This window comes from Pseudorasbora parva, chromosome 5 (assembly GCF_024679245.1).
Source record: "Pseudorasbora parva isolate DD20220531a chromosome 5, ASM2467924v1, whole genome shotgun sequence".
Taxonomy (NCBI): domain Eukaryota; kingdom Metazoa; phylum Chordata; class Actinopteri; order Cypriniformes; family Gobionidae; genus Pseudorasbora; species Pseudorasbora parva.
Window position 1 is genome coordinate 42260518 of NC_090176.1, and position 20141 is coordinate 42280658.

The 20141-nt window shown below is 36.1% G+C and overlaps 1 protein-coding gene across 3 annotated transcripts; it reads left to right on the forward strand.

The window, feature by feature from the left end:
* The first annotated feature begins 7636 nt into the window (after nt 1-7636).
* si:dkey-10c21.1 (uncharacterized) lies at nt 7637-12651 on the forward strand. 3 transcript variants are annotated; one of them, XM_067444424.1, is made up of 6 exons: nt 7637-7677; nt 7779-7831; nt 9297-9338; nt 10830-10946; nt 12012-12053; nt 12136-12651. In XM_067444424.1, exons 3-6 carry the CDS (start codon nt 9308-9310, stop codon nt 12381-12383), a joined length of 438 nt encoding a protein of 145 aa, XP_067300525.1. In that variant the 5' UTR covers nt 7637-7677; nt 7779-7831; nt 9297-9307; the 3' UTR covers nt 12384-12651. The 3 variants fall into 3 exon arrangements, with proteins under 3 accessions (XP_067300525.1, XP_067300523.1, XP_067300522.1); XM_067444422.1 differs by lacking the exon at nt 7637-7677 and having other exon boundaries at nt 7684-7831; XM_067444421.1 differs by lacking the exons at nt 7637-7677; nt 7779-7831 and adding an exon at nt 7840-8175.
* Nucleotides 12652-20141: the final 7490 nt, after the last annotated feature.

The window sequence follows — 20141 nt, forward strand, 5'->3', positions numbered from 1 at the left end:
GTAGGAAGACTCCAACCAGGAAGGCTTCAAGACTGAACTATTGTCAAAACTAGTCCTCAACCATTTTTACGAAGTTTCTTAGGCTTTGAGACGCTAATTTTGCTCTCAATTTGACTTTGTTCGTCTGAAGAACATGTAATGATCCTGGAAGGAGAGTTACATGAAGATTAAATTGTTCTCTTTGCTTCAGAAAATGAGAGTTTGGAAGTAAGAAATCATTTAAATTATAAACAAACAAATAATTGAATAAATAGCCGCCATATATTTTGTCCGATTTTGTTTGAAGATAATTATTGGCATCTTTCAGAATTAATTATACAATTATCTCTAAAACTAGGATATCAAGTCCTTCATCTCAAACTATTGAGTTGTTTGCTTGCTCACCCATCATGTGACTTCCTTGTGCTGCTTATCTATTCATTCCATTTCCAGACCTCCATTTTACTGTTATTGTGTCTAATGGGTCAGTGAAACATAAGACTTTGCATCAATACTGCATATAGATTTCATCATAATTTTTTTTTTTTTTAAAGAATGGTAAATAGCCAAAGAGCAAGCCATGTGGCTTGATTTAAACATGTAGACCTTATTAGTTGCAAAAATGCAAAATCGACTCCAAATAAGCACCATTGCTAAGAACAAAACCCCTATCCATGAGTAGTTGAAGAGCAATCAAACTTCGAGCTGACAAAATTGCAATAATTACTTAAACAGCAGCTATTTACAGTAGCAGATGGGCAACTTCAAAAATGAATCGGAAGTGAAATAACACACCAGGCTCCATTCCTGCAAACTAAGGCCTGGAAAATAAGCATACAGCAACCACATGAGCAAAAACATATGATTGAGTATATAGGAAAGACATGGCATGGTCTGATCAATCTCAATTTCAGCCATGTTGTGCAGATACCAGGGTCAAATTATAGGTGACGTTGGCAGTGTAATGATACCCGAAATGTTTTCCTGGCAAAAACTAAGCCCCTTAATGTCAAATAGGCATAATTTAGATGCAAATTCACACAAATGTGTTCCTTCTTACTGTCCTTTTATGGCCAGACACAGTCTGTCCACTTTCAAATTGAAATTCCCAGCAGGATAATGCTATAGTCACAGAACACACATCAATGGCGTTGACAGCAACCTGCAGTGTTCTTCATGCCTGCATTTTGGCACACAAAAAAAATCCTGCAAAAACTCAGTGAGTTCCAGGTTATCTACATAATACAGTCAAGTTATTTCTGCAGGTAGTGAATTCAGGTCTTTCTACATAGTTGCTCGCACAATCTGGTCGCTGATAAATATTTCTATAAATATAGGCATATATAGCGACCTCCTACTTCTACAAGAGAAATTGCGATGTCCACCTACTTGAAGGCCATAGTATTCAGTACACACACACACACACACACACACAACGTGTGTAGTCCACGGGAATCACTCCTGGATTTAAGCGCATTGACTCCAAAAACTTTTCATTGTGTAGGCCTACGTGCCCTTTATTTCCCACAGACTAGATTTTCGTCGCCAAGTTCCACAGTATTTATTTGCTCTTTTGTCCTATAACTTTTCTTTCTTAGGCAGAAAAGACAGATTACCACTTATGTTTTTGCAGCTGCAGCAGACACAAAATACTTCAGAAACGTCAGTGGGCAAGGTCTCACAGAGCACGTGTGCCATTTCCTTTTTCTGCTGGTTCATCTTTTTGTAACGAAACATGAAACACCTGTATACTTGAACTATGTACCGCTGACGAAGCCAGCGTGTAAGTCCTTTGTAATAAATCACCTAATAATTGAGTTCAGTGTTTGCTTTCGGGCTACAGTATTGAGTTTCCCTCAAGGATGAATGGGGAATTACTGCCATCTAGCCGCCAAAAAGCTGTCAAGCAGTTTAAATGAACATCTTGAATGATCTGTTAGAGGTGTAACAATATCCTGTCACACTATATCGTTTACCCAAAATGAAAATTACTGTGTGAGGAATTGAGGAAAAAGTTTACTGAGTTTTAGTGTCAGTATCCTACAACTATGTAATGTGAAGTACTATATAATGTTGGCTATAATGCTAATGTAAAGGGGGGATATCTATCTATCTATCTATCTATCTATCTATCTATCTATCTATCTATCTATCTATCTATCTATCTATCTATCTATCTATCTATCTATCTATCTATCTGTCTATCTGTCTATCTGTCTGTCTGTCTGTCTGTCATCTAATTGGCCACATCATTATAAATATAGCCGGATTGGAAAGGAGGATGAAATGCTTCTTTTCAAGTGTTCACATTTCAAAATTCTTTACACGTTAACTCATTTTAACACTGCCGACAATTTGAGCAGTTACGGCCTAAAAGCCATTCTATAAATATGTAGAGTAATTGCCACTCTATAGAAATCCCTTAGGAGATCAGGAGAATTTTATCACAAATCCTTTCTCCTCTCCTTGTCTTTGTCTGTAAAATAACATTTTAGCAACGTTTGAAATTAATAATGCAGCAGTTATTTAAATATATTAGTTATTGAAAAATTATGACAAAAAAAACTCTTTATGAATTCCCGACACCAAAGGGTATCCACTCTTGGTTATACTACCCTAAATTGTTGAAACTTATAACAGCAGGATAAGTGGCTTATTTTGCTCTTTTACTTGAATGAAGTTTAATCTTTGCACATTCACATTCCCTTGAAGCGTTGACAAGCATGTCCATACCAATAAGGTTGTGCAAATTGTACAGTATCTAACACTTGGTATTTATATTTTGAATAATCATTACAGCTGCAGTTTGTAACTTTTTTTTCTGACAGCCAGCCAGAAACTCATGAAAACATTAGATTAATCTGCATTGAGGAGCCATGCCGATGTAGCCTGAGGTGGTCATACTCAATTCTAGTCAGAATATGCACTCTATTGGATAATGAACAATATTTTATGTAATCAGGCAAAAACTCTGTATCTAATTGTGGAAATGTCTGTTCACCTATCCAACATGATCTCATGGTAATGCATATCAATAGTATGAGTGTGAAATCTTGTGGAATGGATACGCCAAAATGAGTTTTGGCGTGCAAATGCTACGCTGTTTTTCGCGGGCATATACGCACTTTATGGCGTGCAAGAAACAAAATGCATGTGCCATGGATTACATTACATTTTTAATATTACAGTAACTGTAAAAATCTTTAATATTACTGTTTGAAATGGCATCATTGCTGTTTGAGCTGTGCGCACTGAAGTTGAAGTGAAATTGATACTCATAAACTGAAGAGCTGGTGGATGTGCAGCGTTCTCGTAACAACACGCTGAAAAACTGTAACTAAGCCCGAATAATTCAGTGTTTTATTACAATAGTGTAGACAATTATAATGTTATGACAGCCCAAGTTATTAATGTTTTGCGTTGCTGTTTGAGCTAAAGATGATAAGGTAGCCTACAATGAAGCACTGCAGAAGTTATTTGCTTCAACGAAACTAGATGAGATTTTATGCTACATAACTTTATCACAATTTATATCTTCAAAAGTGAAGCTTGAACCCTGTCCGTAGACATGCTCTTCTCACAACATTCCACTCAAACAACCAAACCCATCGAATAAAATTGTGTACTTCTCAGAACAGCTACCAGCACAACATATCCCGGGTATATTGTAACTTCGTTGTGAACCTTCTGGGAGTTCTTCGTTGATCTTCCTCTAGTTGTGGCTGCTGTGATCATAAGCCCCGTTTCCACCACAGGAACTTTACCCAGGAACCAGGAACTTTGGGTGGTACTCTGTGTGTTTAGACCGCAGGAACCAGGGTCTAAATGAAGTTCCGGGTAAATATTTCCCCCTCCAAACGGCCCTGCTCGCGAGGTAGGCGGGACTTGGGCGCTGAACATGCTGATTGGTTGAGCTCACGCAGAATTTTATTTCAACCGGCATTTTTAAAAGTCTTTTGCGAGGTTGGGTCTACGTTCAGTATATATCAGTCTTGCTCTCTGTCTGATGGCACGCGTTCGTCTCAGCCATCTCACGTTCAATGTCCATAATAGCTGATAATAATATACATTTTCATTTTAAATCTAACTTTACAAGCCTTCTGAATATGCTGCATGCTGCTGAATCTGCATATTAGTGCTCTTTTCTGTCGTTGTTAATTTCCTCTTTAGTAAACCTATACATAACCAGCAAAAGCAGCACAGCTTGAATCTCTTCCATACTCGTTATTAGTCTATATTTTTCACCATGTAAACGACCTGACCGATTACTTTTAAGTGTGTGTCCTTACATGACGTGACAGCGCGCGCCACGCTCATGTTGACAAGAGAGGAAAGTTCATTTTTCTGAGGGGTAAACTTTTTATTTCGTAAGTTATGAAGATAATGTTGGAATAATGACACAGGGTATATTGCCCCAGGCAGTTTTTACTTTAACTACGCCTGACAGAAGATTTTTTTTTTTTTCTGAGATGATTATTACACTTTACAACAAATAAATAGCTTATTATATACTGTATTAGTCCTGGTCGGCGTTAAGAGTTGCTATGGCTACAGTTAACACATTCATGTTTGATGCGGCAGACAAACTGCATGTGACAAAATGATTGCGATTGAAAGTCACCACATGTAAACACGATTGGTTTAGATAACGTCTCATGTAAACAGTCCACTAAATCTTTCAATCGGTACACACAAAAATTACTGTCCGTCACTGACTTGGAGGAGCAGTCGCGCGCAGTCCTACATCACCGGACTAATCTGCCTAATCTTCACGGAACTTTATCGCGGTGAAAACGCAGACGGGGAGAAAAGTTCCTGTAAAAAAGTTCCTGGTACAAAATGTTCCGGTTAATTTTGGTGGAAACGGGGCTATAGACTGTAGACCGGACATAAAAACGGCAGCGATAAAACACAGTGACGTCACATGGTCCCTACTGTACATGTAAAACAAAAGAGTTTTTGCCTATGTAAATGTATAAAATTAGACTCGATAACTCAGAAGCTTAATAAATCACTCGGAGTTAACTATTTAGGACCCATTTTAAGATTTTGCTATAAAAGTGTCATGTACAAATCCAGGATACAGATAAATGTTAGCCTATGTCTCCGAATTGGAACTATTACTATAATTATACCAGCTATTTATTTTACAGACTCAAAGCCAAAGACTGCCCAAAAATACTGTTCATGTTTTTAAAACTCAATTCATGCCAGCAAAAACTAAAACAAAATAATAATCTCACAATATTCCTATTTTGTATGTTTCAGTCCAGAAACCTGAAAGAGACTGGGAAAGAAGAGAAATACAAGGTTAAATTCAATCTTTATATTCTTTCCCATTTTGCCTTCATTTATTTATTTTTTATTTTTATATTCCCAGATCATCAAAAGTTTCTAAAAGCAAACACCAGTCAGTTGGTTCAAAAGGTGAAGAACATCGACCCGATTATTGATGATCTTATTCTTGGCTTGCACAATGAAGCAATTGCAAACGTGAGAGCGAATCCGACCCGGCAGCAGAAGATGAGGGAACTGCTTGACTGTGTGAATTGTGAAAGCATTGCTAAAGATCTGGTCGAGGCTTTGTTCAAGCATGAAGAATCTCTCATGAAGGAACTGCAATACTAAAGGTTGTATTGTTGACCCGACAGTGGTCATATTACAGTAACGCAATGGCATTATGTACTTTAAAAAATATATATATTTATATATTTTTTTGATGATAGGTGATGGCGTTTTTTCATATAACCAATAAACAGTGGCATAGTTTTTAAGCTTAGATATTTCTAAATACATTTTAAAGTCATTTTTTTTTAAATATTTTTCATTCTTGACCATATATAATTATGGTATTTTATATATAATAGAGATTATACTAATCAAAGTATAGTTTTTTTTATCACCATCAAATGAGAAACTTAACATTACATCAGCTTGGTTGACACTATTTTTACTGGTTTCTACAAGCGACGCTTAATTGCATTCCCATGTTAGTTTTTAACAGCTGATTGGTCAATGATTGAATAATTGCATGTTAATACAATCTTCTGTGAACTAAAGCAAATGATAATGTCTTAACATATCCTGTTGTTTGTTTTTTTAGTTTTAAGCACTTTTTTTGTTGCCTACACTATATCAGACACAAATTAGTCACATACATAAAGAAGATGAAGTCTCTTGTAGACTAGTGTAGATTTATTGATGAATTATATTTAGATACAAATTGAGTCTACTTGTTGGTGATCATATAGACCTATGTTACAGTGGGACATTAACTAAAACATTTGCTAATTTAGTTATTTAAGCAAAACATTGAAAATTATATGACATCATACATTTGTTGACACAATCTATATAGCAAACTGTTATATAAACATGAAAAATAAATACTATTAACATAAAAATTAGACAGTGTTGTACATCTAGACAGCAAATGGCAGTTAATGTATGTAAACTAAGACTCAGGAGGCCACTTTTATGAAGGCCTTTTCATCTAACTTTGCTTAGAAACAGTGTATAGGGACTGATTTAAGAGTACTGTTGAGACTTTTATAGCCTCTTGAGTCTTATTTTCAGTTTCTGTAATTATCTGAGTTCAGTTTTCCTCTCCATGTATATTGTCGGTGCTAGAAAATAAATAATACTTTTTTTTTAAAAAACAGAAATGCTGCCATTTGCTGAAGACACAAGCATCATACACAATCAAGTCATGCTTTTAATGTAACAGTTTTACAAATTCAACCTCAGCTCATGCTATAAGACTGCCTCATCAGACAAGGTTTGTAAATGAATTAACTTGAAAAACTGTTTTATCTCAGGTACAAAGGGAAAGCTCAGAGAGAAATATGGGTTCTAGATGGTCTTGTTTATTTAGGTGTGATGGGAACATGTGTAGCAATGCATCCAACCACATTGGACATCCTAAAGGAAATTATATTTATTAGGTTACTTCCAGAGGTTGCAACAAGATATCAAGTGAATGCTTTAACCTGATTTCTACACCACTGACCTGCAATCCTGTGAAACTCCTCTATAATGCTTTCTCATATGCCCACAAACATATTCAGAAAGAGCTCTCATGAGAGTGGGGCTAACTTTACCTCTGCATTCAGCGGCCTTATATGCTCTGCATCCCTGATATTATATTAAAAATCATTAAAACATACTGTCAAATAAATATATATGATATAGCAAGAAAATCCTCACCTTACAAGAATGTTAATCCCTACAATTACAGCAGCCTCTTCATCTACAGGATGCTAATTTTGTCATTTTGACAGTGTCCTCTTGATTAAAATATTTGAGGTAAATGAATATACCTGCACTGCAAAAAAAATGCTTTTCTTTTGTCTTTTAATTTCCAGTCAAAATATCTAAAGATTCTTAAATGGAAAACTCTGAGTTTCCCTTATTTCAGGGTTAACAGAGCTTTCACTTAACCGCCTTTCTCAAACGGGTCCCTGATGTGCTGTAAGATGCAAACAAGCATAAAAAAATAATTACAATAAACTAACTAAATAACAAGTAGGCTTATATGGTCTCTGCCGGAAAGTAATTTGAGGTACTAGATCAGTGGGCGTGGCCATAAATAGAGGGGCGTTTTTCACTGCGTTACCTGATTTGTCCACGTCACAGTATGGGTAGGGCTTAGGGTGGGGTCGGGAGAAGGGGATCATTTTCATTGCATGGTTCATACTTGTAAGTTGTCAGTTTGAAACACATTTAACGTTAGATATGCCCACTTTTGTTCAACAGAGACCCAAGAAAGGGCGTTCCTATCTATTATTTATGTTTACTAGGAAACTCCGGAAATTCTTCACTCCTCGTGAATGAAATCAACGCGAAACCGAAAGTAAGTCTGTCTCTGTGTTTGTCGTACACTTGGTTGTAGCGTAAGCCTGTTGTAGAAAATGGATAAAGTAATTTTAAAAAACAAACCTAAGCTAATCAATTGGCTTAAATCGGATTCGATTCATATTTTGCAATATGTTCAAGCTAAAGAAATGATAACAACGTCGGAGTACGAAAAACTGATGTCTATGACAGTTCCCATGGAGGTCGTTATCAAACTTCTGGACATAATCCTTGGAAAGGGTGAAAATGTGTGTCGAGATTTTTTGAATTTGCTGAAAGACGATGATGTGAATGAAATTTTTCCTGAACTCAAAAAATGGATCAAAACAGTAGACACTTCAGGTATGTTGCTTTGCAAAATATAAACGCATTGTGCACAGACATAAGAAGCAAATCTTTATAAAGTTGGGGGTTAGGAATTTTGTCGTAGGTAAAGATATCATTCGTAAAAAAAAATGTAGGCCTACTTAAAGATGTCCAATATTTGAATCTTGTGAACAAATATAATGCAAGTGTAATGGGGTTTTCACATCCAGCCAAAGTAAGAATATTTGCACACACGTAGCCTGCCTGATCGTGTCCATTCAAGTAGCATATACAAAAAGTGAATAATTACCATAAAGCCAAAGTGTACTTTACAAGAGTTAAAAGAAAAACAATTAATTGACGAATTTAATTCATAAATGAATTAATTCTTGATGATTAAAAAAAAAAAAAAAAACATAAATAGGAAAGTGAAAGCAATCTAGGCCAGTAGGCCTACTGTAGACAGAAAGTACTGTGTAATTAAAGGGAAGTTACAGCAAACCTTTCGGTAATAGTGACCTTACTACGAGTGACACACTGCCAAGATGGCGACGGCCCGATCTGCCCACTTTTTGCACTTTTTGGGCTTCAAAAATGCTCTTTAGAAACCTTCGGGTTACGTCACGTCACGGACACTACGTCCCTTATGCATTCTATGGTTAGACCATTATACATTAACAACACTTTGGGACAAATAGCCTATAGCATAATTTAATGTAAACTGATGGGAGTGGCACATCGCATGGCAGGGCGCCGTCAAGTGTCTTCTTTCAGATCGTTAAATTTGTGTGATATTAAACTGCCCAATATGGAGAAGAACTGTTCAAATCTTAAAAAACATATATGCATTGGACTCAATTCTTGTAAACAAACTATATATATATATATATATATATATATATATATATATATATATATATATATATATATATATATATATATATATATATATATATATAATATATATATATAAATTTCAAATAATATATTTTTTCTAATGTTTTCAGTCCAGAAAAAAAGAGGTTAGGCTAATCTTTTTTTTCTCACCCTAAATAGCCTATGCATTGTGTTAAACTGAGCAAACAATGTACTGTAATGCCATTTTTCCATCTAAAACAATTGTCTTGCCTTGTTTTGTTTTGTTTTCTCCCCTCTAGAGTCAGCAGTCATGGTGAAACAATCAGGAAGCCAAGTAACAAGTGAGTGTGCCTTTTTTGTTAAACATTATAAAGTGCAACAGCCGGGTTCTGGAAGTAGCCTATAGTGGCGTAGCACAACATTTTGGACCATGGGTACAAACCATCTTGCTGGGCCCCCGCATCAAATACTATAGGGATACCAATGGGTGGGGTAATTGTATTGTTATCATAAAAACACTTAAAATGTACAGAAAATAAGCCGTTTACATAAATTCTTTACAAATGTTAGTGCATGCATGTATATAGAAAACTGACTTCTAAGGGCCCCCCCTTGCCTCTGGCCCTAGGTACTCGGTACCCTTTAAGCCAGACAGTTCTCTCATCTCATAGTGGATCAGACGCCTACAGTTGCGGATACACACTCGTGCGCTCTGCTCTCTTGCTGATAAACTGGATGTAATTTAAGTTCTGTTGCTTTTATATGAAAATAAATTTTATGAACAAGACACCAAAAGTTTTTGTTATTTATTTTCGATACGAAAGACCTGTTTATCAAGCATTTTTACTTTAATTCCATACAAGTTTTTATATATTTGTATAGATATGACAACAATCATATCCCACAGAGAGATCGCACTGTCCGAGAGTTTGGGAATATTCACACATAATTTATACACATAAAAACATGATATCAGAGTTTTAAAAACAAACATTTAAAAAAACAACCATACATCACGCTTGTTTAAACCAATAAGCATTAAGCTGTGTCGTTTCCCATCGTGCTTTTGCTCAGCGCAGTCAGTGGAGAGCAGCTGCGCTCGAATGCAGAATCCGACACATCCACCTTTCGCTCGCAAGAGTTTTTTAAAATACGTCAGCATGACATCAGAGCAAGTCGGACCGCCCTCGGACACATTTCTAACCGGCATGCATCTTGCTCTGATCACTGGTGATCGGTTCTGCGCAGGTTGCTCATCTCAAACAAGCCTATAATCTTGCTAAAATGTTTGTATAGGCTATACATATTATTAAGCATAAATATATAGAAACAATACAGTATATATGCAGTAGTTTTTATATTTCTCTAATGTTTTAAATTCGAAATGGTCATAATGCTTCATGCAATTGTAGTTCTTTTCCTTTACTAAATCACAGTCTTGTACCGTTGTCTTTTTTTCAGATTTTCAAAATTATTATAATTTTTTTGGTTCAAATCTAAATTTGTAATGTTGTTAGTCAAGGTAATTTTACTTATATAGCACATTTCCAACAGCCACTTGACTGACCAAAGTGCTTTATATAATAACCAGATAAAAGTCAAAGAGAAAAAAAGTCAAATAAACGAAAAAGCAATAAAAATGAAATATCAAGACAGAGATGACAAAGCGGTAATTCACCTTGTAGCTATTTTAAAATCATCATGGGAAAATTTCATAATCCATAAAAAAAATACTTCCAGAACCAGGGAAAGGGGGCGGGAGCTGTTGCACTGTATTCTATTGGATATATAATGAACAATTTTATGAATTGACCAATATTTTATGTGAACAGGTAAAATCTCTGCATCTAATGGCAGCCATGTGTTTTCGCCTATCATTGCTGGTTCAACTGTAGGCTCACTTCAAATGAATATTGGACCATCTGGCAGATCAAATGTGCCGGCAAATTGTAAGTGTAATACGTGATACTATTAAATGTATGCCTATGTAAATGTATAAAATCGGTAGCTGTCAAAATTAAGCTTAATAAATCACTCAGGGTTAAAGCGTTAGTTCACCCAAAAATGTCGTAGTTTTTGTTATTTTTGGACCAAAATGTATTTTCGATGCTTCAAGAGATTCTAATTCTTACGGGTGTGGAACGACATTAGCGTGAGTCATTAATGACAAATTTCATTTTTGGGTGAACTAACCCTATTAACTATTAACTCTCCTGGCCAACTATTTGGGACCAGTTTTAAAGGAAGGATAAATTCTGCTCTAATAGTGCGATGTACATATCTGGGATACAGATGTTATGTTTTGGTACTATTGGTTTTGTAGAATGTACCAAGATAAATTAATTTTATTTAGTGTCATTACTATAATTATATCAGCTAATTATTTTACAGCAGACTCAAAGCCAAAGACTGCCCAAAAATCTAGTTTTAAAAGTCCCAAGGCATGGATTGTTTTATTATTTTATAATGTTTCTTGGGGTGTACTTATATTGTTAGTATGGTTTTTATATCAAAAAATGTCACAATTTAGAAATAAAAGGCATTGCTGCTAACAGAAATTATGTGAAGTTGATGGTTTTAGTCACTGGCTTGATCAGTACCGCTGCTGGCAATCTTGATGCCCTACGCATTAGGGCTGTGCGATATGTGATATCTTGTTAAATAATGCGATATGCGATACAATATTGCAATATTGCAAAGGTTTTAGTGAGTAAAACCGATTTCAATTATATTAAAAAATATATATAAAAACTGAGAATGAATGAGAATGCTTTCTGGGAAAAGAAAGCATCGCTACAACTTCTGAAAGTGACCAGCAGTGTTTTAGCCAACATTTGTGTCACATTGTTCATGTTTCGGTGACAACGAAAAACCTTTCTTTTTTGAAAAACCTCACAAAATAAAAATGTCATGCCATGCGACCTTTAAAAACTCAATAAATGCCAGCAATAATAATAAAAAATCTAAAGCATTATAATAATCTCACAATATTCCAATTTTGTATAATGTTTCAGTCCAGAAACCTGAAAGAGACTCTGAAAGAAGAAAAATACAAGGTTAGATTAAATTGTTATATTATTTCCCATTTTGCCTTCACTTTCCTTTTCCTGTTATCATTATTTATTTTTATGTTCCCAGATCATCAAAAGTTTCTAAAAGCAAACACCAGTCAGTTGGTTCAAAAGGTGAAGAACATTGACCCGATTATTGATGATCTTATTCTTGGCTTGCACAATGAAGCAATTGCAAACGTGAGAGCGAATCCGACCCGGCAGCAGAAGATGAGGGAACTGCTTGACTGTGTGAATTGTGAAAGCATTGCTAAAGATCTGGTCGAGGCTTTGTTCAAGCATGAAGAATCTCTCATGAAGGAACTGCAATACTAAAGGTTGTATTGTTGACCCGACAGTGGTCATATTACAGTAACGCAATGGCATTCTTTTACTTGGTATCAAAACTCATGTAAAATCATGTATAAATGTTTTTAATAATTGATTGATGATGGAATTCCAAATATATTGTGGCATAGTTCATATTTCTTTTTTAAGTTTTTAAGCTTAGATATTTCTAAATACATTTAAATGTAATTTTTTTTAATGTTTTACATTCCATTTGACCTTATTATTATAATAAATATTGTATAATCAAATAAAATATGTTTTTTTATCACCATCAAATGAGAAAATTAACATCACATCAGCTTATTGACACTATTTTAAGCACAATCATTTGAATATACTCCAGGGTTTCTACTGATACAAAGCCATATGCTAATCGCTGAAGTAACCCTTTAAGTATTTTACTCGTACTGAATGCTCAAAGATGCACTACTAGTGCTCAACACCTAAGAGACATAAATAAAATTACTGATTTGTAAGATGAGAAATAATGTTTATTTTCTAAAACTACAATAAAACTGAACACCTCCATATTGCAACAAATCAAGATTTACACAACAGCATTTTAAAGGGATACTTCACCGCTTTTTCATATTAAACTATGTTATTCCCTTAACTAAGACGAGTTGATACATACCTCTCTCGTCTCAGTGCGTGCTCTTAATCTCTCTGACGCACAGTGACGATCTGATAGCATTTAGCTTAGCCCACTAAGCCCAGTTCATTCACTATGGAACCAAACAGAGATCAAGTTTAAAGTACCAAACACCTCCACGTTTCCCCTATTTAAATACAGTTACACGAATAGTTGAACGATCAAGTATGGTGACAAAATAAAACGTGGTAAAAATGCTATCAGATCGTCACCACGCGTCAGAGAGATTAAGTGCACGCACTGAGACGAAAGAGGTATGTATCAACTCGTCTTAGTTAAGGGAATAACATAGTTTAATATGAAAAAGCGGTGAAGTAACCCTTTAAATGTCTGCAAACTCACGAGTCTTAGTTAAAGATGCACTATGATGGATTTTTGCAGTAAAACATCCAAAAACCACAAGGCCATTATTATATATTTTGTAGCATCGAGTTCTTACTGCCCGAGTATGATATCTGCCCGAGTCCTATCCCGAATCTTTTCCACCGGGCTGAGGTGAAGACCACATGTCCTAAGATTCTGCGCTTAAACTTGGTCATCAAACTACGTCATCAAAGTTGTTTGTTCAAACCAAACGCCTTTGTTTTGAACAGGCACACTCTAGCCCACGGAAATATTACATGTTACAACAAGTGCAGTAGTGCACAAAAACGCCATAAGTAAGCCAATCCTTACAAAAGGTATGATCAATATAGAGGTTAAATAAAATGAATTAAATATTCAAAGCCTTCTTGCACTGGATGTGCTGGTTTGAGCCTCATCACCGGCTGCAGTCATGTCCTCTTTTCATAAATCAATCACTTGTGATTCAACAGACATCTATTGCACTTGCATAGCCTGGTTAAAACCAGACCATTCTCAGTAGTGGGCTACTTGAGAGCAAATCTAAATTTGCCGAAAGTTGGTTTTCCCAGGCTAGCACTCGCATTCATATAAAGCAGCCTTGTCAACATTTTTGGGTGAGTAATGGTAAAACACCCAAGAGTACCTTCAATGCTCTTAGATGGCGATATTACTTCTTTATAGCAGAAACAAACTGCTGCAGGATTTTTTGAAGAACTGTGGGCAGAACATGACTGCTCAAAAATAAATAAATAAATAAAATAACAAACAGTTGTAGATCATCCAGATAATAATAATATTTTGTTACATTTATATAGCGCTTTTCTAGGCACTTAAAGCGCTTTACATAAAAGGGGGAATCTGCTCACCCACCACCAATGTGCAGCATCCACCTGGATGATGCCACGGCAGCCATATTGCGCCAGAACTCTCACCACACCAGATGATTGGTGGAGAGGAGAGAGAGCCATTAAGCCATTCAGTGTATGGGGATGATTAGGAGCCCATGATGGACAGAGGCCAAAGGGCAAATTTGGCCAGGATGCCGGGGTTACACCCCTACACTTTATCGAATGACATCCTGGGATTTTTAACGACCACAGAGAGTCAGGACCTCGGTTTAACGTCTCATCCGACAGACGGCAATGACTCACAGTTCTGAGAATCAATTAGCCCAAGTGTGTGTAAACTTTTGAACAGCTTAATTTACATATTAACACAGATGTAATATTATCTTGTAGACTAAGATATGCAAACATCTACACTGTAAAAAATTATTTAGAAAAAAGTTACCTGGTTGCCTTAACATTTTGAGTTCATTGAAATTAAAATTTTGAGTTAATACAATGAACATTTTTTGAGATTCAACAACCTTTATTAAAATATTATTAAAAGATTTTGTAAGCATATTGGGTAATTATGTGTGTGTTATTTCTGATGACGCAGTGAAACATGCCAAATTGTGCTATTTTCATGATTTGTTCATTTTTTTATGTGGTTCAGATACAAAAATATTTTGAGTTTCTATTTATTAAACAAGTTTCCTTCATTGTATCAACTCATATTTTTTATTTCAATAAACTCAAATTTTTAAGGTAACCAGGTTACTTACTTTTTTAAGTTAAACCAACAAAAACCAACTCAGATTTTTTACAGTGTAGTATATTTCCGTTGCAATAATAATTTAAAAAAACTAATTTATGACCTCTCTTGTTTATTTATTTATTTATTTTAAATTATTTAATAATAAAAAAAATGAAACAGGCCTAAAATAAACGGAACAAATAGAAAAATAATAATAATGGAAAAACTACATATGAGAGCATTATTGTTCCTAAATTAGCCGCATTACATAATTGATGGAGATACAAGATTCTAACCTATAACTTCTAAGCAGTTTTCCAAGGCTTTTGCACACCAGTCATATCTGATCGCGTCTCAAGATCACGCCACTCACTTGAGAAATCAATTAGGCTAAGCCTATTTAAAACGAAAACAAAACAAAACCCTTTAAATGTTTTTTTGTGACCAAAATCTATGAAAAATAAATCAAATCAAGTGTAACCAACCAACACTACAAAATAATGCTATTTGTAGCATTATTTTGCCCCAGTCACGCAATCCTGCAAAGATCCGGGCCTGAACCTGGAGCAGTAGTAACAGAATTCAGCCACTAGATGGGGATGGTGGTTTAGCACAACGAGTGAAGAGAAGGAAGGAAGAGATTGGGCCGGGATCTGTTGGCGCTCAGCATGGCACAGGTAAAAAAATAAATAAAACTACTGTAATGTGAATTACAAACTGTTGTTCACACTATAGAGCGTTATTAAACACTAGGGTGGGTAAAGTTACAGTTATATTAACTCGTAGTAGGTAAGAGTGGGGTAAAGTGAGACAGTTTTTACATTTGCTCCCAGCTCCCCTCTAAGCAAGCTAAAATGATATATCAGTAAAATTGACAAATGTCCCATTAATTCAGGATATTTCCTAGCTTTGGAAATTATCGGAATGTATTCAGGACGAAGGTCAGTGAAACTATGATTGTTAAAAAAAAAAAAGTGGTCTTGTGTCTCACTTTACCCCAGCTTAGGTGTAAACTGAGACAGACCAGAAAAATCAGGGGGTAAAGTGAACCGCTTACTTTTTCTACTCTGAAACTACCCATAACAACACATGAGTAACAGTTTGAATCCTGACAGCTAGCTTGACAACCACACATTCCAGAACTAATGTTGAACTACCGAATCGTGGGGATTGACCCACAGGACCCTTAGAGCCAGCTAGTGTCTGGGGGTCAGAGTGAAGGACAATCAGAACCAGCTAGAACAGCCGGGCACTCAGAACACCGGACTAGACCCACCTGGATTAGAACTTCAGCCTAATGTCATATACTTTAACTAGGTCTACTTTCTTCCATTCCAGCCCGGAAGGTTACAGGGAAAAATGAGGAGTTGCTTTCTTGTGTAGTTCCTCCAGGTCTTTTAGGTTGAGGCAGTAACCTGTTCTTCACCACATCACCTTTAGGATGTGCCCCAGGTTTTCTTCCTGGTGTATTGCCTTGGCATGATAGCTTTTTTAACAATGTTTATATGGCTTAAATAAACGTAATGTAATTTTACATTAAAATATGTTTAAAGACTAAGCTTAACTTGTGCCTCATGTCTCACTTTACCCCAAAGCATTTGTCTCACTTTACCCCACTGCCACATTTTTAGGAAAAAAAAAACAATCTCTCTCAGCAATTCAGGCTAATCTTCCACTAGCATCATCACATGGTTTTATATGTTGGTAAACAACATGTGTGATATAGGTTTTTCTACCTGCATCAATTTACTTTGGCACAACAGCTGATTAAGTTGACAGCAAGAAAATTTACTTTTGCATGCAAAAACTATATTTTTGAAAAAAACATGCTGACCACAACACTATGAGCTCCTCTCCTGGCCAATGGGAAATTGGATGGGCTTAAAAGCATGATTACCCCACTCCTGTACCTTGCATATTCCAGTTTGGCATTCATCATTCATTTGGCTTATGTATTGCTTTTGTAAACATTTCTAAGTGTTGTTTGATTCTCTATTAGACTTGTGGGAATTCTGAGTGCTCGGAAGAGCACACAAAGTTCATGTCAGACATTACTGGCACGAGAGCAGTGGTTCTCAACTAGTTTGGCCATAGATCTCACAATTTCCCATGGTCATTAAGCCACAATCCATTTATTTTTTTCTTTTTAGGAGCCCATTTATTTTACAAAAATGATTAGACGTGCACGTGTCTGGTTCTCTGTCTGTGTGGGGAATCTCCATGATGGTTTTGATACTGTACAAACTATATTCTATCCACTTAACCATGCCCCTAAACTACTCATCACACAAAACTTTCTGCATTTTTACCTTTTCAAGTAAACAAACAAACAAACAAACAAAATGTATTATTTATAAGCTTGTTTCGTCATGGGAACCTCAATTTAAGTCCCCACTGTGACATGAGCCCCCATGAGTCAGTATGCATTCAGTTTGAAGTCCCCACTGGGATAGGAAAATGTGAACACACACACTGTCCCACTTTACTTAAAGAGATAGTTCACTTTAAAATGAAAATGCTGTCATCATTTACTCACCCTCAAGTTGTTTCTAACCTGTATTTTCTTTCTTCAGCTGAACACAAGGGAAGATATTTTGAAGAATGTCAGTAACCAATCAGTTAACTGGAGCCATTGACTTCCATAGTAGGAAAAAAAAATACTATGGAAGTCAATGGCTCCAGTTAACTGTTTGGTTACTGACATTCTTCAAAATATCTTCCCTTGTGTTCAGCTGAAGAAAGAAATACATACAGGCTAGAAACAACTTGAGGGTGAGTAAATGATGACAGCATTTTCATTTTAAAGTGAACTATCCCTTTAACATACACACATACACTCCTGAACAAAATCTTAAGACCAGGGGATGCATTGCAAGTTTTACACATTTCGCACTAGTGGATCATAACCCGGTTTTAAGCGCTGCTTCAATATGCCAAAAGAAGAAACAGGAGCAAGAGACAAAAAATACAGAGTTGGCAATTTATTGAAAGCTGCATTTAAACTCAAACAGGCCGTTCATGAGCTGATCAAAAGTTTAAGACCATAGCCATAAAAAGGTCAAATCTGCACAAAAATATGGCTTTCATGGCATTGTTCTTCAAGCAGTCATATTGTCAAGATCTCCTGATGCCAAAGGCAAAAAGGCTTTCTCTCTTTGAACGTGGCAGGATTGTTGAGCTGCACAAGCAAGGCCTTTCGTAACGCGCCATCGCTGCTGAGGTTGGACGCAGCAAGACATTCATTTTACATTTTTTTAAAAATCCTGAGAGTTATGGGACAAAAAAGTAAAGTGGTAGACCCAAAAAGATTTCACCTGCACTGATCTGCAGGATCCGACGGGTTGTCCGTGAAGACACAGGTCGATCCTCAACCCAAATTAAGGCCCTTACTGATGCTGACTGCAGCCCAATAACCATAAGACGTCATCTGCTGGAGAAGGGCTTCAAGAACAAAAAACATCTTCAAAGGCCACGTCTCCTCCCACGACACAAACTTGACCGTTTAGAATTTGCAAGGGAGCACCAAACATGGGACATTGAAAAGTGGAAGAAAGTTTTATTCTCTGATGAGAAAAAATTTAACCTGGACGGTCCTGATGGCTTCCAACTTTACTGGCATGACAAGGAGATCCCACCTGAGATGTTTTCTACGCGGCACAGTGGAGGAGGCTCCATCACGATCTGGGGTGCTTTTTCCTTCAATGGGAAAATGGAGCTCCAGGTTGTGCAGGGGCGTCAAACGGCGACTGGCTATGTGGATCTGTTGCAGCGGGCATCCCTCTTGACCGAGGGCCTCCGTCTGTGCGGTAATGACTGGGTCTTTCAACGGGACAACGCTGCAATTCACAACACCCGCCTGGCTATGTCATTGCTCTCCTTGTGGCTTTAAAAATCCTGTCTGCAATTGAACATTTTTAAAACAGTTTCCGTGTATTTTTCAAAAAATAATTCTGTTATAAAACCTGAAATTTTAATATCTGGAGAAAGAGTAAAGGTTGTTACAAATTTCAAATATTTAGGATTATATATAGATTCAAAGCTCAATTTCAAAACTCAAATTAAAAAAGTACGTAATAGGATTAAACTGAATTTAGTAAACTTTAGATTCATTAGAGACTCCCTCTCAACACAAGATGCTAAATTATTATTTTTTCTCCATGATTTTACCTCATATTACATATTGTTTTATAAGCTGGTCTAATACGCACCCTACAACGATAAAACCAATAGAAACTTTATACAAACAGGCATTAAAAATACTGGATAAAAAATCATTCCGCTATCACCATTGTAGTATTTTAAGTAAATATCAGATACTTACCTGGGATAATCTCATTAAATGTAATAATATTAGTTTAATTTATAAAATCAAACATGGCTTAGCACCTCTTCCATTATGTGACTTTGTAATGTTTAGATCAAGTGAGGTTAGGGTAACAAGAGGAGCAGTGAGGGAAGACTGTATCATCCCCCGGGGAAAAACTGCTTTTGGTCAGGCTGTTTTCTCCGTAAGGGCAGGTCAGCAATGGAACACAGTACCAGAAACCATTAGAGAGTCTTTGTCATTCTCTTCATTCAAAAAGAATGCAAAAAAAATGGCTCGTACTGAACCAAATCTGTGGACACTAACTCCTTCTGTGTGTATTTATATATTTTAAAACTAAGTTGCACTAAATGTATTTGTTAACTGTATTGTCTTATTTTTTTTATTTTTATTTTTTGTTTTATAATTATTTTATAGTTGTGATTATTTTTAAGTTGCCTTTCTGTACATCTGGCTGGAGGACTGCCAAAGAAAATTAGCCCTTTCGAGCTAACTCAGGTACATTTACATTATTGTAATGTCGATTAATGTACATTGTTCTCTTTTAAATAAATAAACAAACAAACAAACAAAGGACTTCTTCCAGGAGAATAACATTGCTCTTTTGTGACCACCCTGCGTGTTCCCCTGATCTAAATCTCATTGAGAACATTTGGGGATGGATGGCAAGAGAAGTTTACAAAAATGGACATCAGTTCCAGACCGTGGATGCCCTTCGTGAAGCGTTCTTCACCACACGGAGCAACGTTCCCACCAGCCTCCTGTAAACAGTCGCATCAAGCATGCCGGAACAAGTTTTTGAAGTGATCAACAAGAACAGTAGGGATACTCACTACTGAGT

Coding starts and splice junctions, on each gene's coding strand:
- si:dkey-10c21.1 (XM_067444421.1), top strand. CDS start 7,890: ATGGATAAAGTAATTTTAAAAAACAAACCTAAGCTAATCAATTGGCTT. Junction 8,176..9,296: donor CAAAACAGTAGACACTTCAG/GTATGTTGCTTT, acceptor TCTCCCCTCTAG/AGTCAGCAGTCATGGTGAAA. Junction 9,339..10,829: donor ATCAGGAAGCCAAGTAACAA/GTGAGTGTGCCT, acceptor TTATGTGAACAG/GTAAAATCTCTGCATCTAAT.